Genomic DNA, 16,264 nt, shown 5'->3' with positions numbered 1-16,264 from the left:
CCTAAGTGGGCCTCATGTGGGTTCAGGTCAACCTAAATTATGTCATTGGCACCAAATATGGACACTGGTCTCTTGAGAGTTTGATTAATGTGGGTCAGTCCCAAAGACCTGCATCACTTCTAGACCTAGTAACGCGAGTAGCTGTCATTTATTGAGCAGTGACTAAATGCCAGTTCCTGTGCTAAATGCTGCATTAGTCAGGGCTCTTCATGGCAGGCAGACATACCTCTCCCTGGCTGATCTGAGCAGAAAAATGAGTTTATTAAAAGGGAACGAGTTAGCTCATACAATTAAAGGAAAGGCTAGAGAACCAGAGCCAAAACCAGGCCACAAGATGGGTGTGGAGAGGCGCCGGCTGCTGCTGCTGCTGCTGCTGTGATTCAGGCTCTGTGGCTGGCAGTGTAGTGCCTGGACCCTGGATCCCTCTTCCAGTGCTGCCACCCCAGGAACTGGGTCTCACCATTGCACCACGAGGGAGAGGTCTTCTTGGTCATGAGCTCCAGATTCGAAGTCGTGGCTGGGTGGTCCCATTCGATAGAGCCTAGTCATATGCCTGAGCTGCAAAGGAGGCTGGGAATCTATCTGGCACTTTCTTTTCAAGAATGAGAGGCTTGCCCCCTCCCCCAAGATTCACAGGAAGTGGAATTCTAGAAACCAGGAGGCAGTGAGGGGGCTGGGTAGCTCGCAGCATGTCTGCGACACATACACACTACCTCATTTGTTCCTTCTGACTACCCTGTAAGGTAGATATAGTTACCCCCACTTTATAAACAATGATCATGAGGTATACAGAGAAGTTAAGGAACGTGTCCAGGGTCGCACAGCTATGGAACGGCAGACCCTAGATTCGTACTTGGACTGACTCCAGCACCCACAACCCCATCCACTGCTCTAACCCCTCACTGGATGTTGATGAAATGGAATTTCTAGGGTCACTAAGCTGTGGATTTCAGGCCCCGGATTGTGTGACCCAAAGGAGAGACTTCCCTCTCAGTTGAGGTACCTGAGCAGCAACTGGCCTCCAAGAATCGGCTCGATCCTGTCATCGTCTCACTCTAATAGCCTTGTCCAACATGTGAAGTGGCCTTGCAGGGAGGGCCTGGGGCTGGGGGTGAGCAGAATGCAGCTCAAAGCTCCTTGATAGGCTGTTTTTGAGTTATTTCCTGACTCCTGCATTCTATTCCCTTAAGTCAGTGGACATGGTGGGAAGGATATCTCCATTTTTTGGCTCAAGGTGGGATGTACTCAGGGCACCTGGGTGGCCCAGTCGGTCAAATGACTTGATTTGGGCTCTAGTTGTGATCTTGGGGTCCTGGGATTGAGCCTCGTGTTGGGCTCCGTGCTCAGTGGGGAGTCTGCTTCTCTCCCTCTGCCCGTTCCTCTGCTCTTACGTACACAAATAAAATAAATCTTAAAAAAAAAAAAAGATAGGTTGTGCTCCTCCATGTTTTCCTCACCCCTTTCCAATGTGTACTCTGTTAACTTTAGTTGTGCAAGAGAGGACACTGTCCCCAGCTTAGGCCAAGGTCATTCTATCGCCACACCTTTGCTCATGTCCAGAACACTCTGTGTCCTTCCCTTTTGTTCACCATCCATCTATCCGGAAGAGAGTCAGCTCCTTGTTTTCATGGAGATTTTTGTTTCTAAAAATGGCAAAGTGGGACGCCTGGGTGGCTTAGCAGTTGAACATCTGCCTTCGGCCCAGGGCATGATCCTGGAGACCCTGGGGTCGAGTCCCACATTGGGCTCCCTGCATGGAGCCTGCTTCTCCCTCTGCCTGTGTCTCTGCCTGCCTCTCTCTGTGTCTCTCATGAATAAATAAATAAAATCTAAAAAAAAATGGCAAAGTGATACACAATCTTGTAAAAATATTCTTACTTATAGGTGCTTTTATTTCCAAAGGAGAGTCTCCAAAGAGTGAAATTGAGCAAGTGATATATGCACCTTTAATCTTAATAGAAATTGACAGATTTATTTCCCAAATGTCTGCAGCAGTTCACATTCCCATGGGTGAAGCAGGAGAGCTGTGCATTTTGGAAAAGCTCCCAGGGAGATTCTGAAGTGCAGCCCAGGTAAGAACCCCCCAGTTCAGAGCAGTCCCACAGTGGCCCCCAGGCTCCTGAAAGGGGTGTCAGAAGAGAATCTGGAAGTGAATGAGTGGGCTCTCTAGGGAAGTGAGGAAACACTTCTTATCAGCCCTCTCATATCCCTCGGGCTGGGGCAAACCCTCCTGTCTCTGGGGAACTTCCTCCAAGACTCTTCTATAAAATGTAACTATGATATGGAGCAAAGGAGAGTCTGAGCTTTGTGAATTTCTCAGGACCCAGGAGGACCTCTGAGTGGGTAAGTGCTTTCCCTGTTGCAGTGGAGCTGACTTTGGGTAAGTGTTCACTCTCTGGGGAGACAAGTGGTCTAGGCTGAGAAGTTAGGGAGGGCTAGCTGGGACTGTGTGTGGCTTCCAGGAGTCAGCAGGGATGAGACTTCCCATCCCTGCCTTTCATACTCCTTCTGAGGCATGTGAAAGCTCTCCCTGGCTGGGGAAAGCATGGCAGTGTGTGTGACTTTCAGAGCTTTGAGCAAGGGACATGCTCCCTAAGCACTATGTGCTCCTGGAAAGGCCAACCAACACTGATTCTCAGTTCTCTCTTGTTTCACAGACTCTGAAGGGCCTGTTAAGTATAAACATATAAAGTTAGTACTCCCTTCTTCATGTGAGGCCCATAGGAAAACCAGCCTTGGCTACGTGTCCATTCAGAAAGGGTCCCAGCATCCTGGGGCTTCAGGGGCTTCTTGTCATGCCTTCTCTTTCTCTACCCCACTCCCAAGGTGTGTGACTATGTGTGTGACACACTGTATTCTTCATTGCAGGACAAAGCCAAGATGAAAGTCCCCCTACTTCTGGCTCTTCTATTTGGGGTAGTTTCAACTCTTCATCTGAGTAAGTCTCTTTGGCCTTCAGTCTTTGTCTGCTTTGCTCTTTCCTAGGGTAGATGGGGCTAGAGACATAGAGCCACTTCCTTCTGTGGCCTTCCCCTACATCAAGATCTTTGCACACCTAGAGAAGAGAAGCAGAGGCTCTAGAGCCAGGAGCTGAAGGGACTCCTCAGGACATCTGTGTCTACGGTCTCAATTCCATCATGACATTCTCATTGTTGTCCTTTCTGTGTAATACCAATGATGAATATAATCATAGCTTCCTTCTACTTTGAGCTCACTGAGTGTGTCATGCTGAGTATTTTCTATACATTATCGCCTTTAAACATCATAGCATCCCCCTGAGGTATATGGTATCATGTACCCATATCAGACACGAAAATATAAACCTCGTAGGTGATGGGCCCAGTACCCAAACCCACAGCTGCCTGAATCCTTGCTCTTAACACCGTGACCTCTTGTGGGTGTTTTGTGTGGGGGAGGTGTCTCCTGTTGGATGGGTTCCAGGTTCCTCTCTTTCCAGGAGTGAATGCTCTGCCGCCTGGGGCCAGGCGGACGCTGTCCGTGGTGCTGGGGAGGAACAGGGGTAGATGTGAGGAGGGCACTTTAGGCCTTTCTCCCTGCTAGGGACTGTGAAATCTAACTCTGAGAGCTTCTTGGGAGATGAGATCACGCCTCAGGATGGGGAGATGCCAGAAAATGAGCCAAAGGAGGCCCCTACGGGGGAGCTGACGCTGCTGGAGGAAAAAGAGGAGGGGTACTCTGGAACGGAAGATGACCCTGAGGAGGAGGGAGCTGTAGAGTGTGACTCAGCCCTGGATAAGGAGGAGGACTTTCAGTGCCCTAAAGAAGAGGACATAGTGAGACTGGAGGGCCGCCCTGGGTGCAAAAACTGTCCACGTTTCCTCCTGGTGAGGCATTTCAGGACATTTAATCAAGCTCAGGTGAGTGGTCTGAGGCTGAAGCTGGGGGTGGGGTTGGGGATGATGTCTCCAGCCTCTGCATCACTATTTGCCTCACTGAAGAGCCCCAGCGGGGGAGGGGGGGTATTGGGGAGGGGGGCTGGGGCCCGCACAGGTGTCAAGGTAAGAGGGGAGAGGCATGTAGAAACAGAAGTGGCATTTTGACCTCCAGCCTTGAAATGGCCGTGGAGGTGGGCATGGGGGTGGAGAAGATGAATTTTGGTGGTTTAGAGACCCGAGACTAAGGTCACATGAATTCCTTTGAGGGGGCACTCCATTCTTTCTCTTTTATCCTGCCCTGCAGCATGTTTGCCAGAGGTGCTACAGAGGCAACCTCGCCTCCATCCACAGTGCCAGCTCAAATTGCCAGATTCAGAACACAGTCAGATGTCTCAACCAGGGCCAAGTCTGGATTGGAGGCACGGTCAGAGGCTGGGTAAGAGGTGTTCTAGCTCTAAGTGGGGAGCACTCTTAACCCCAGCCAGTGCTCACCTTGCTGCAGATCTGTCTGTGCTTCCCCTCCGATCCTCCAAAGAACTGGGGACAGACAGACAGCTCGGGCAAGACACCCAGGAGGCTGCCTAGGCCCTGGGAGGAGCCAAGGATTTGGGGCCAAGTTCTGCTCAGCCTCTGACTCACACCCTATATGACTTGGGTGAGACCATGAGCCTGGCTCCGCCTCTCTAGGCTGGGGCTGGAGGTCCTTCTTGCTTCTTGTTAAAGCCAGAAGGATGTGCGTGTCCCTGCCATGCATAGAATGTGATGATGAAGATCACTGTGGAACAGCACTGCAGTTGACCAGGACAGTGTCCATCATGGCCCAATAGTCAAAGGCATATGCCTGGTGGGATAGTTTTAGCTCCGCCTATCTACTTTCCCTTTGCCACCAGCACCCCTCTCTTGCCCCGACCACCTCTTCTGCTCTAGGGTCCCTTCAGACGATTCTTCTGGGTTGATGGCAGTGGCTGGAACTATGCAACCTGGGCTGCTGGCCAACCTTCATTCTGTGGTGGCAGATGTGTGTCCTTCTGTACCCAAGGTGAGGTGGGAGTGAGGATGAGGGATGGGAAGGCTGGGTGGGAGGGGGCCCTAGGAGGGCCTCATGGAAGGGGTGCTTGGAGGGGACTGCACCCCCATGGGAAGGGCCTGCTGAGTCTTGAGACTCCTCGCTGGAGGCAGGAGTGGGTTGGGGTGGGGTAGGGGTTGGGGGAGGCCTTTCTGTGGCTGAGTCAAGGGGAACCAGAGGCTTAAGTCCCCTTCTTGTTGTCTTCACAGGAGGCCGCTGGCGTATAAATAGATGTGGAAGGCGGCTCCCCTTCATCTGTGCCTACTAAACTGGACCCAGCCAGGAGTCCAGAGCACCGGCTCCTGGGTAGCTGCCTCCTCTCCCCACGTGCTGTCCCTGCTTCTAGCCCCCAGCAATAAAACTGCTTTCCTGAAACTGACTTCTTTTTTCCTCTGGTCATCACTTTCTCTGCTTAGCCCCACCCATGAACTTTCTGCCCTACGATGACCGCCCCTCCCCACTCCACTGTCTCTCAGAACAAGGAGGCTGGAACATGGGGTGGGATCCATGGGGCCTTCCTGAGGATGGAAGAATGGATTCACTTAGCTCTTTTTACACAACATCCAATTACTGGCGCCTGCATAGCAGGTGCTATCAGGACCCCACCAGTTCCTTCATTGCAGGTGGACTCTCTATGTCCCCCATGCTTGCACTGCCACACCTAAGGGCCTTTTTTCCTTCCCACAGACTGTGGCTGCCTGAATGAGCCAGAGAAGTAACATGTCCCTGGAATAGCCCACAACTCACAGGAGTGGGAGTAAGAGTGCCTCAGTCCCCTGCCCTCACAATGAACTAATCCTAAGGCATGTATTGGGCATTGTTTCCAAGGGTTTCCCAGTGGGATTAACTTCTAGTTGTCCGCTGAGGCAGCTGGCTTTGTAGCACCCATGTTTTGGGCTGTTTTTCTCATCCATCTGAATTCTCCTCTTCCTTACAAATGTCCTTGCACCTCCCAAATAAGTTACTTGCACTCAAATCTTTGTCTCAGGGCCTATATCTGGGGAAACTCAGTATAAGACAACATGCTATTTGTCCAACTCTATATAAAGACGTGGACACATAAGACACAGGTTCCTGCCATTCAGGAACATATGGTTGTTTATAATTGAAGCACAACAGCAGCTACTAATTTTTACTGCTTATTGCACACTCACCAGGTACCCCCTGCTGTGGCAGGCACTTTAGAGAGATGACCTTGTGTGATCAAGAATTATTACCCCAGGGCAGCCCGGGTGGCTCAGTGGTTTAGTGCCGCTGTCAGTCCAGGACCTGATCCTGGAGACCCAGCGTCGAGTCCCATGTTGGGCTCCCTGCATGGAGCCTGCTTCTCCCTCTGCCTGTGTTTCTGCCTCTCTCTCTCTCTCTCTCTCTCTCTCTCTCTCTCTCTCCCTGTGTCTCTCATGAATAAATAAATAAAATCTTAAAAAAAAAGAATTATTACCCCATTTTACAAAACCAGGCTCAGAGAAATAATGGCTGATGCAAAGATTTGCCCAAACATCCGAATGTGGCTGATGTTGTGACTTGGCTATCTGTTCCAGAGAGTGCTCTTTCAATCATTAGGATCCTGTGGCTGGTAGCACTGGCTGCTTCCAGGACATGGTGGTCTAGGGATGGAGCATAGTGGAGAGGCAAGACACACTCCCTTACCCCTGGGTTCATCTTGAAGCATAGGACTCCAACCCAGCTGGACATGAGGGAATCCCAATCGGAAGTGGCATTCCGAATCCTTGCTCCACCAAGGAGGTGAGCAGAAAGTAAGGAGTCAATGCCCTAAAGCCCCCATTCCTCCTGGATTCCTCATATACAGAGAATTACAGGTGGCTCTAGAGTCCTAGAGGAAAATCAAGAACCTTAATATGTTTTGAGAGTGGCCCAGATTGGAGAAGCCATTTGCTCAAGGTTACACAGCTAATGGAGAAAGACAAATCCAGCTGAAGCCCACTGTAACTGCTGTTCTATGACAGTCTGCTGACTTCAAAGATGGTGGAATTCTGGAAACAGTCTTCCAGGTTCAGCCTTGGGCCGGGTGCTCTGGCCGATGCTACTGAAGTAGAACTTTCACTTCTTGTCCTCATCAACTATATTCTGCTGTGGGAAGGCATGGCTTCCCCTTATTCCAAAATATGTAATAAAGAGTAACAGTCTTTCCCATTTATTAAGCATTTACTAAGTGCCAGGCTTTATGCTAAGTGGTAAGTGGACTTTGTCTTGTTCCTCGTAAGTCTCTTCTGTTGGGGCTGTGTGTTGTGACAGAAGCAGGTCTTCTAGTCCACAGAGATCCTCTGTAGGGGGATTAATGTCAAGAAAGAGCCATGAAAGAGCCTTTGGGTGCCTGGAAACATTCTGTGTCTTGACCTGGGCATGATCCCACGGGTATATTCACTCTGTAAAAGTCCCCTGAGCACTCCACTCTCTAGTACACTTTATTGGATGCATGTTATATGTCCACAAGGAGAGTTTTTAAAAAGTAAAAATAAAATAAGAGGACTGGCTTTACATCCCCAAATATGGATTTGTGTGTCATTTTCCATCTTCAACAAGATGCTAACTCAGCTCTGTAAAGCTAACTTGCATCATTTGAGAATCCCTGGAGTTCCTTGTACTGTGCAAAGCATAGAGCAGGAGCTCAATCAACATTCAGTGCTTATCTGTTGGTTGGGGTCACATTTCCAGTCCTGGTTTCCTGATAAGCGCCACCTCCCAACTCCATATGCCAGGCCCTGTTCTGGGAGTTTTATTCATTAGATAGAGGTGCTGTCATGAGCCTTCGCTTTCAGATGAGAAAACAGAGCCACGGAAGGGCTGGCTTTGGGCTCATGATTCCATGACACACCACACTAAACTGCCCTTCAAGAGAGAGAGACCCACCCTCTGCACAATGTGGAACTGGGCTGAATCTTGAGATGAGAGGCAGTGTCTGAAACCCCTGTGAATATAAATGCAAACAGTAAGGCAGAGGATTAGAGCCTCATGGATGCTGAACACGTTGGCACCACTGGCTAGAATGTCTGAGGCTAATCCAGTTGGGCATATCAAAGAAAGCAAGGATGTGGGAGTCAGACAAGGGTCACACATGCCAATCCTTGCCAGTTGCGTCTACTTGGGCAAGTCATTCAACCTCTCTGAGCTCATGCAGTAGATATATAGACTAGAGATGACAATACCTAATTTGCAGGATGATTTTAAGACTTAAGTAAGTAGAATCGCGGGTATAAAAGCCTTGAGGAAATGCAGTGTTTTGTTCATGGTGGACAAAATATTATTTTTTAACAAGGCAAACCTCACTGTGGTCACTGAAGAGGTAATTGAAGTCAATGGACTGTCTGCCCAGGGTTTGTATGTAAAGAAAATGGGGGAGAACACAGAGAGGGGCGAGTTGTAGAGAAGGGAGGTCCGAGAGAGGAAGCAGAGGGAAGGCAGCTATGGGACACAGCTAAGAAGCTGGAAGACCTTGGGTTTAGGCTTGTCTCTCACTTGCTATATCTCAAGCCCTCTGAGCCGTCATTCCTTCAGCTATGTTGGTTAAAGGTGCTAGCTGACTTTACTGGTCACCCCAAAGGGTGCAATGATATCTCTGGCTGGGCCCTGGGATGGGCAAGAAAAATGGGGAGGGGGTCCAGCCCTTCCACTGAAGAGATCACAAGTTCAAAATCTGGAGATGGGGTTTTGGGAGCTTGGAACTGGCCCAGCCCCCAGGCCCCGAATTAGGAAGAGAAGCTAAGAGTCAAGTCTGTTGGGCCAGGGAGATAATGGGCAGGGCTGTTACTCTGCAATCGGGTGCAGAAATGAACCCTCAGACACTTCTCCATTTGCGGGTATTCTTGAGACAGCAGAGGAGGGGAGGGCCCAGGCCTTTTCACCTTCTGGGCTACCTGTTCCTGGTGCTCTGTGTACTGGAGGGCTGGACTGGAATCTGAGAATCAAATATGCACACTCATGAGGATGTGGCTAGGATGGCACAGAGTTGAAACACCCACCCCGACAAGTCCTCTAGCCCTTGGTGGTGATATCCAGCAAAATCAGGGCTCAGCACTTGCTGGTCTCTCCTTGGATTGCAGTGAATTTGGCCAGAGCTTGATTGATTAAAATTTTGCTATTTTGTTCATCATGGGGTTTTGCATTTATTTTGATTTTTAAGAGAGATTACATTAAAATACTGTTTCTCTTGACTATTGTTTCTCTTGACTACTCTTGCCCTCTTAAATTTTACAACTGAGACAAATGCCTTGCTCATATCCTCCCAGTCCCGACCCTGGTGGTGGTAGAGAGCTGGTAGGAGATAGGGAGTAAGGATGGGTTGAAGGGTGGCCCAGAGTGTCTGCATCCTTCATGACTCTGCATGAAGTTTCCCATTCCAGCTGCTGCCTCCTGGCCAGAAGATATGCCTTGAGATTGGAAACAAATGGCATGTTCTAGATCAGTGATCCTCAGCTGGGGCAATTTAGCTCCCCAGAAGACATGTGGGAATGTGGGAAGACGTTTTTGATCATCATGACTGGGGGAGGTGCTACTGACATCTAGTGGGTAGTGGCCAGGGAGGCTGCTAAACTTATTACAATGCACAGGACAGCCTCCCCCACAGCAAAGATTATTTCACTCCAAATAGCAACAGCGCAAAAGTTGAGAACCTTGATCTAGATCCACAGCATAAAAGAATGAGCATAATTTTTTACATATTAGAGATGAGAAAGAGAGGGAGAGAAGGCAAGAAAGTGAAGGAGAGAGAGAGACAGAGATGGAGAGTCAGAGAGAGAGAAGAGTTTTGAGCCAAAAAGACTTAGAAATACCCGTTCTCCTAATTCCTGTGCAACCTTGGCAAGCTGTTTTCCCTCTCTAAATCTCATTTTTTCCCATCTGTGAAGTAAGGATAACCATACCTTCTCATGGTATGAAGGTGAGGAATGGAATCAGGGATGTGATGCATGTAAGTACCTGGTCTAGATAAGCACTCAGGAGGGCTGAGGCTCCCCTGGACTCCTATCTACTCCCCACATGGTCTCCCAAAGACCTGGGATTCCCCCTCCCTCATTAGCTGGGGTATTGACCAGAAGGCTGCTCCTGGCATTAAGGAGTATTTTTCAGGCTGGGACACTTTAGAGACAGTAATAATGCCTGTACTGGGGTCTTTCTGAGCACACCAGCGTGTCTGGGTGCCCACATATGAAGTGGGCCCCAGGAGGCAAGTCTCTGCAATCCCAGCAGACAGCAGAGCTCAAGGGTGGGGGACTGAGCAAGACTTTTATTGGCTCCTCTGCTCCTCACCCCAGCCTGGGGTAATCATCCTGGTCACTTCCCACTTCCCCAGAAGCCCAGTATAAGAGCTGCCTCTGGGGCGCAGTAGTCAGACACACTGACAGAGGAGGCCTCAGACTCCTGAAGGTGAGTTCTTGGCTCAATATGGCACGGACCTTGGAAGCCTGTCCTCAGGACTATATTGACCACCATCCTTTCCCCTCATCCCCCACTGTGAATGAAAGTGCTCTGACCCTGAGCAGGCCTATTCCTGCAGGCCAAGGGTCTGAGCTAAGGGCTATCCCAGGGAACTGTGATGGGGCTTTCAGGAAAAAGGGACTTTTGTCCCATGTCCTTTTCCTAATTCTCTAGCTTGGGGTCTGTTCACTGGGGAGGAAGGAGTGCTCTAATCAATACTTTGCCCCTTAATCAAGCAGTTAAACAGCATTTCATACACTGTGTACCAGGGGCTGCGCAGACACACAGGACACCCACGAGGAGGGAAGGTGGAGCTGTGTCCCTGTCCGAAGCCTGAGTGGAAATGAAAGATCCCCTCCTCCTGCTCCTTCTCCTGCTGGGGACAGTTGCTGCTTTCCATCCAGGTAAGCCTCCTCTTCCCATCTCCCCTACATTTCTATTTTCTCCTCTTTCTTGCACCTTTTTTTTGCCTCATGGGGCCAGAGCCACAGTTGCCCCCCTTCAGTTGACCCAGCTCATCTCTGATTAAATTTCTCAAGGGCTTGGAACTGTGACCCAAACTTTCTGTCAGGGCTAGTCCACAGGAAAACCCACCCACCTGTGAAGATGAAACGCTTTTCTCACAGGTGCCTCCTCCTATCCCCACAGTACACACCCACGGGGTCAGCCAGAAGTCAGGATCTCATCCATTTGTGCCTATAATCCAAGTGTTATCACCTCACCCAATGCCAAGGAGATCCTTCCAGGATTGGCTCCAGATGGCAGCACTAGGAAGGCCGTGAGAGCTGTCCATGGTCCTGGAAGAAGGGAGGCCCCTGACCTGATGATAGCAGGTTATCTCTTCTTCCCAGGGAATGATGCCCCCAGTCTGGAAAGCCAAGAGACACAGGCAGAGCTGAGTCAGAATCTGGAATGTTCAGGGGAGCAGGAGGGAGACTCGGCCCTGACCCCGGAGGTGATTCAGTCAGAGGAAGAGGAGGCCAAGCCTTCCAGCTATTGGGACACATTTCAGGATGAGGAGGCCATGGATTCTGACCCAGCTGCTCTAGACAAGGACTTGCAGTGCCCCAAAGAAGAGGACATAGTTCAAATTCCAGGCAGTCCTGGGTGCAAGACTTGCCGCTTCCTATTGGTGCGGAACCCCGAGAGATTTAAGAACGCTCAGGTAAGTGGCAGGGGGCTACCGTGGAGGACTGGGGGTGGGGAGGAGAAGACACTGGATTCAACTTTCTCCTCCCTTTTAGATTAGTGGTTCTCAAAGCCTAGTGTGCATCGGGATCTCCTGTAGGTCTTGTTAAAATACATTTCTGGCTTTACAAATCTGGGGTGGGACCTGAGAGTTGGCATTTATAACGATTCCCAGCTAACGTTGGTATTGTTGGTCGGGGGACTGCACTATGAGATGCTGGATGAAAGGCTTTGGTATTGGATATACCTGTTCAATCCTGGATCTGCCTTTCACTGACTGTGTTATTGGGAAAGTTACTTCACTTTTGGGGGCTTCTGAGTCTTCGTTTGTAAATGGAGATATACAGTACCAACCTGTTAGGGTTGTTAGAGTTGAGGATTAAATGAGATAATACACAGAAGTATTTGGAATAGTCCCTGGGTCACTAAAACTCTCAGCAAATGGTTGCTATGATTATTCCAAGTATTATTGGCTTTTGCAGAAAGTTCCTGACCACAGAGAAGGGAGTGCAAGATGGGATTGAGAGGGTCTCTGATTTCTGAGCAAAGGGATAAGAGGCTCTCTCTTGGAGACTCAGAGACTTGAGAGAAACCAGCAAATTCTCTACCCTACTTTTTCTTCTTTCTGCAGAATGTCTGCAGAAGGTGCTACAGAGGCAGCCTCATCTCCATACACAACTACAATTTAGATTATTGCATCCTATGCACGGCCAGAGGAGTCAACCAAGGGCAGGTCTGGATCGGAGGCAGACTCTCGGGCTCGGTAAGTGAGGCAGCAACCACCCTGGGGACAGGAAGCTCTCTCTGACTGCCTCCAAGGAGCCCCTGCTGGCAGCTCAGCAGCCCAAGCCAGCTTCAAGCAGTGGGCAGTGCTGTGCTGGAGCTGGCTTGGACCTGGTTGGGAGGACTGTCAATTGTGGGCATCTCATCCTAGCCTCATGTTCAGTGACTTAATGCCTGTGACTTGAAATCTGCCCCAGTGGATGTATGCACACCAAGGAAATGGGCGATTGTTGTAAACCAGCGTTCCTCCCTCCCTCTGTATTCTCATCTTCTCCCAGAGCTGGCTGTCGAACATTTCCCAGCACATCACTGGAGTCAGGAGATAGGCTCCATGCTCAGCTTAGTTACCTACTAGCTGAATGATTTCTTTGGGGTCTCTGTTTCTTCATCTCTAAAATGGAGCCCTTCGGGATCCCTGGGTGGCGCAGCGGTTTGATGCCTGCCTTTGGCCCAGGGCGCGATCCTGGAGACCCGGGATCGAATCCCACATCAGGCTCCCGGTGCATGGAGCCTGCTTCTCCCTCTGCCTATGTCTCTGCCTCTCTCTCTCTGTGACTATCATAAATAAATAAAAATTAAAAAAAGTTTAAAAAAATAAAATAAAATGGAGCCCTTCCCTCAAGGTAGCTCTGGGATTATGATGAATAAGTGCCATTACATTTGCTGCTCGAGGGTGGTCCATGGGCCAGTAGTATCAGCACACCGGCACACCGGGTGGCTTGTTAGAAAGGCCCAATCTTGGGCCCCACCCCAGAGCTCCTGAATTAGAATCTGCATTTTTAAAAAGTCCCCAGGAGATCCGTGTGCACAGTAATGTTTGGGAAGCCCGCTGTGTGTGATGGCTGGGAGTGTTGGCTGCTCTCGCATTGTCATTGTGTACAAACTTTCAGGGATGGGTCTCGGGCATATGTGGCTCCTAGCTGGGTGGGCAGTGAGAATTTTTTAACATTATTTTGTTAAAAAATCACATATTCAGTAAGCATTTTCTGGGGCCCCTGGAGCTGTCTCCCTGGACCTCTGCCCTCTGACCCAGCCTGTCACTTCTTCAGTTCCTGCACCGGAGATTTCGGTGGGTTGATGGGAGCAGATGGAATTTTGGATTCTGGGCCCCAGGGCAGCGTGTGTATGGGCGAGGCAACTGTGTGGCCCTGCGCACCAGAGGTGAGAGGGACTGGGACTGGGGCAGGGGGCAGGGGTGGCAGGGAGACTCTTACATACTGTCCCCTTGAGTTACTTGAACACACCTCCCCAAACTCACACCTTCCCCCTACTGGAGAAGCCATGTCCTCTGTGAGGAGGGCTGAAATGTAGAGATTCCTCTGAGAAATCCAGGTGCTGGGGTGCCTGTATAGGAGCTAGGCTGGGGGCCTGGGGGCATGGGGGCTTGGGGGCTGCTTTCCTTCCTATGATATGAGGGCCATGAGGAGTGACTGATGTGATAGGTGAGAGTAGCAGATGTGAATGTAAGGTATGGGTGAGGGATGAAGGAAAGACGTGGGAATTAAGCGGGCTGATAGGTAATTCACCAGCTTTGAACAGCATGGATGCCAGATGTGAGGGAGCTAGCACCATGGCTAAGACCATCTGTGCTGGAGTAAGACTGCTGCCAACCACACCCAGCTCTGCCTCTTGCAGGCTGAGACCCAGGCAAGTTATTACCCCCACTATCCCTCAGTTTCCCCATCTGTGAAATGGGGATGATGATAACACCTACTTGTTGGGATCATTGTGAAGATCAAGTGCAATAGCCCACGTGAAACTTAGCAAGCACACTGCCTCCTTGGGGAAGAGCCGGATGCCCCTTAGCTGCCCAGGGAACACATGGGAAGCACGGCTGGCAATCCTGACCACTGCCAGCCTGAGGAGGACAGGAGGGCCACACGCCACACAGGCTGCAGCTGACAACACTGTGCTCTCCACTACTAGGGGGACACTGGAAGTGGACCCCATGCAAAAGGCGTCTGCCCTTCGTCTGCTCCTTCTAAGTCCATGGCGCAGAGTCCCTGCCTCGGAGCCCCTTCCCTTTGCACCCCCCTTGGCTGCCGCCAGACCCCAGGCTTGGTCCCCCTGCTTCATCTGGCCATAAATCCAGACTTCCCATAGCATTTCCTGACTCGGTCTCCTTATTGCGCCCTTCACAGTCTTGGGAGGACTGCCAGTGGGGGGTGGGAAGCTGCAGGGCAGGCCCAGGAAGTGCAGCTGGAGCAACGGGGTGCCAGATGGGCTCCCCCTCGCCCTCCTCTGCCCCGGGCAGAGGCACCTGGGAAACGCCTCATTGGTGGGTGGTGCCCTCCTGCTTTGGCTCCTGTATAGGGGGCAGGGTGGGGGGGAGTGGGGCGCCTTTCCAACGTGGAGGCGACATTGCCTGTTCAAGACTTGCAGTGTGTATGGGGGTGTAGTGAGATCCCGTGTGGGCGGGGCAAGTCTAGGGCACATGTGCCTCCAGCCCTGGGTTTTCCTGGCCTCTCAGATACTGGTCCCCGTTTTCTATTCTCCCAGCCACCAGTGGGTGAGTTCAAAGTCCCCAGCTTCTGAACTGTGTTCCTCACTCCATTCTGAGGTGTGATCCCCACCCCAATTCCTTCTCTCTCCACCCCCCATCCCCAGGTTATCTCCCCAGAGGGATCACATTCCCAGGATGGAGCTACCTCTCACCAGGATGGCCTTGGGGCAAAAGTTACCGCATCTGGTAGCAGTGTGGCTCCAGTCCTGATCCTACAGCCCCAGGCCCCAGGCCCCAGGCCCCAAGCCCTGGGCCCCTGCTGTGTTCCCTCAGCCCACTTTGCCAGGCCCTGGGGCCACTGACAGAGAACGCTACTGTGGCCCTCTGTTCCAGGCAGGATGCTGGGCTCCAGGAAGGATCTGGGGTTGATGAATAGGAAGCTTGGACCTAAGACTGGATATTAAGAGGGCAGAGAGCCCTGGGTTGTTGGGGGTGGGGTGGGGATGCAGAGGGAGAGAGAGATGGAGGCACAGAGGTAGATGATATATACTTCTTGAGAGTGAGTCTTACATGGGGCACAGGGAGAATGTACAAGTATTTTTGCGAGTGCACACGTACACGTGTGTATATGGATCTTGGTGTGTACCGGAGTGAATCTTTGTATACTTGTACATATCTGTGTATCTGTGAATCCATATTTGTAAATATGCATAAATCTGTATGAGTCAGTATGTATCTGTGTGTTGCGTGTGTGCACATCTTAAACATCTCTGTGTATTTACGGATATGCCTGGATGTCGGTGTATGTCTGTATAGCGCTGCCCCCTCACATGCCTGAATCTGCGGGCACGTGAATATGTGTGTACCTGTGTGTCTTTGGCCAGCACATTTGTGAGTGTGCATATACGTGTGTGTCTGGCATACATGTGTACAGATCTACGTCTAGTATATGTACATGCATGTATCTGTTCGGGCATGTGGTGAGATGCAGGGTTTCAGGAACAAAAAGAACAGTATTCTCAGAGGGGCCTTGCTGCTAAAGATGCCAGAGTTAATGAAACAGGATGGGAATGGAGACCCCGGGGTGGGGCAAGTAGGTGGTAAAAAGGCAGGAGACAAATCCCTTGACCGTGAGCAGACCCCTGGCAACAGCATGAGGGGCCTGGGCGTAGCAATGAACGTGACCAATGCTGGGCCCAGGGACTGCCTCTAGGCGTCTGTCCATCTGTCTTGGGTGGACACTGGGCTGGGAAACTAATCACAGCATGTTGGTCTTCCCAGGAGCAAAAAAATGGGACTGTCTGGGGGGTCAGACCTCCCAACATCCCTCCCCCCCTGCCTGTTCCTTCCCTGCAGACTTTAATGAGCTAATTCTTAATGCTCTGCTTCTAAAAGAACAGTGGAATCCGGCTGTGGTGGTGGGAGGATGGTCCGTGAGGGAAGATCTGCATAGGG

General features: G+C 50.8%; 2 protein-coding genes across 2 annotated transcripts; both read left to right on the top strand.

Annotated features, from left to right (window-relative positions):
* Positions 1-2,233: 2,233 nt before the first annotated feature.
* Positions 2,234-5,341, top strand: PRG2 (proteoglycan 2, pro eosinophil major basic protein). The gene is made up of 6 exons (XM_072790846.1): positions 2,234-2,343; positions 2,869-2,938; positions 3,562-3,878; positions 4,201-4,332; positions 4,824-4,935; positions 5,172-5,341. Exons 2-6 carry the CDS (start codon positions 2,881-2,883, stop codon positions 5,228-5,230), a joined length of 678 nt encoding a protein of 225 aa, XP_072646947.1. The 5' UTR covers positions 2,234-2,343; positions 2,869-2,880; the 3' UTR covers positions 5,231-5,341.
* A 5,327-nt stretch (positions 5,342-10,668) lies between these two features.
* LOC140612776 (proteoglycan 3-like) lies at positions 10,669-14,351 on the top strand. Its single transcript, XM_072790847.1, has 5 exons — positions 10,669-10,799; positions 11,247-11,560; positions 12,215-12,346; positions 13,416-13,527; positions 14,293-14,351. The coding sequence occupies exons 1-5, from the start codon at positions 10,739-10,741 to the stop codon at positions 14,349-14,351; spliced, it is 678 nt and encodes a 225-aa protein (XP_072646948.1). The 5' UTR covers positions 10,669-10,738.
* The last annotated feature ends 1,913 nt before the right edge of the window (positions 14,352-16,264 follow it).

The sequence above is a fragment of the Canis lupus genome, chromosome 21, assembly GCF_048164855.1.
Source record: "Canis lupus baileyi chromosome 21, mCanLup2.hap1, whole genome shotgun sequence".
Lineage (NCBI taxonomy): Eukaryota > Metazoa > Chordata > Mammalia > Carnivora > Canidae > Canis > Canis lupus.
The sequence above is the reverse complement of the archived record's forward strand: the minus strand, read 5'-3'. Positions and strand labels throughout refer to the sequence as shown.

What these genes read in the sequence shown, in the direction of transcription:
- PRG2 (XM_072790846.1), top strand. Translation starts at nt 2,881, where the DNA reads ATGAAAGTCCCCCTACTTCTGGCTCTTCTATTTGGGGTAGTTTCAACT. An exon ending in GAGGCACGGTCAGAGGCTGG is followed by an intron (nt 4,333 to 4,823) that starts GTAAGAGGTGTT and finishes CTTCTGCTCTAG; the next exon opens with GGTCCCTTCAGACGATTCTT. An exon ending in TGTGTCCTTCTGTACCCAAG is followed by an intron (nt 4,936 to 5,171) that starts GTGAGGTGGGAG and finishes TTGTCTTCACAG; the next exon opens with GAGGCCGCTGGCGTATAAAT.
- LOC140612776 (XM_072790847.1), top strand. Translation starts at nt 10,739, where the DNA reads ATGAAAGATCCCCTCCTCCTGCTCCTTCTCCTGCTGGGGACAGTTGCT. An exon ending in AGAGATTTAAGAACGCTCAG is followed by an intron (nt 11,561 to 12,214) that starts GTAAGTGGCAGG and finishes TTCTTTCTGCAG; the next exon opens with AATGTCTGCAGAAGGTGCTA. An exon ending in TGTGGCCCTGCGCACCAGAG is followed by an intron (nt 13,528 to 14,292) that starts GTGAGAGGGACT and finishes CTCCACTACTAG; the next exon opens with GGGGACACTGGAAGTGGACC.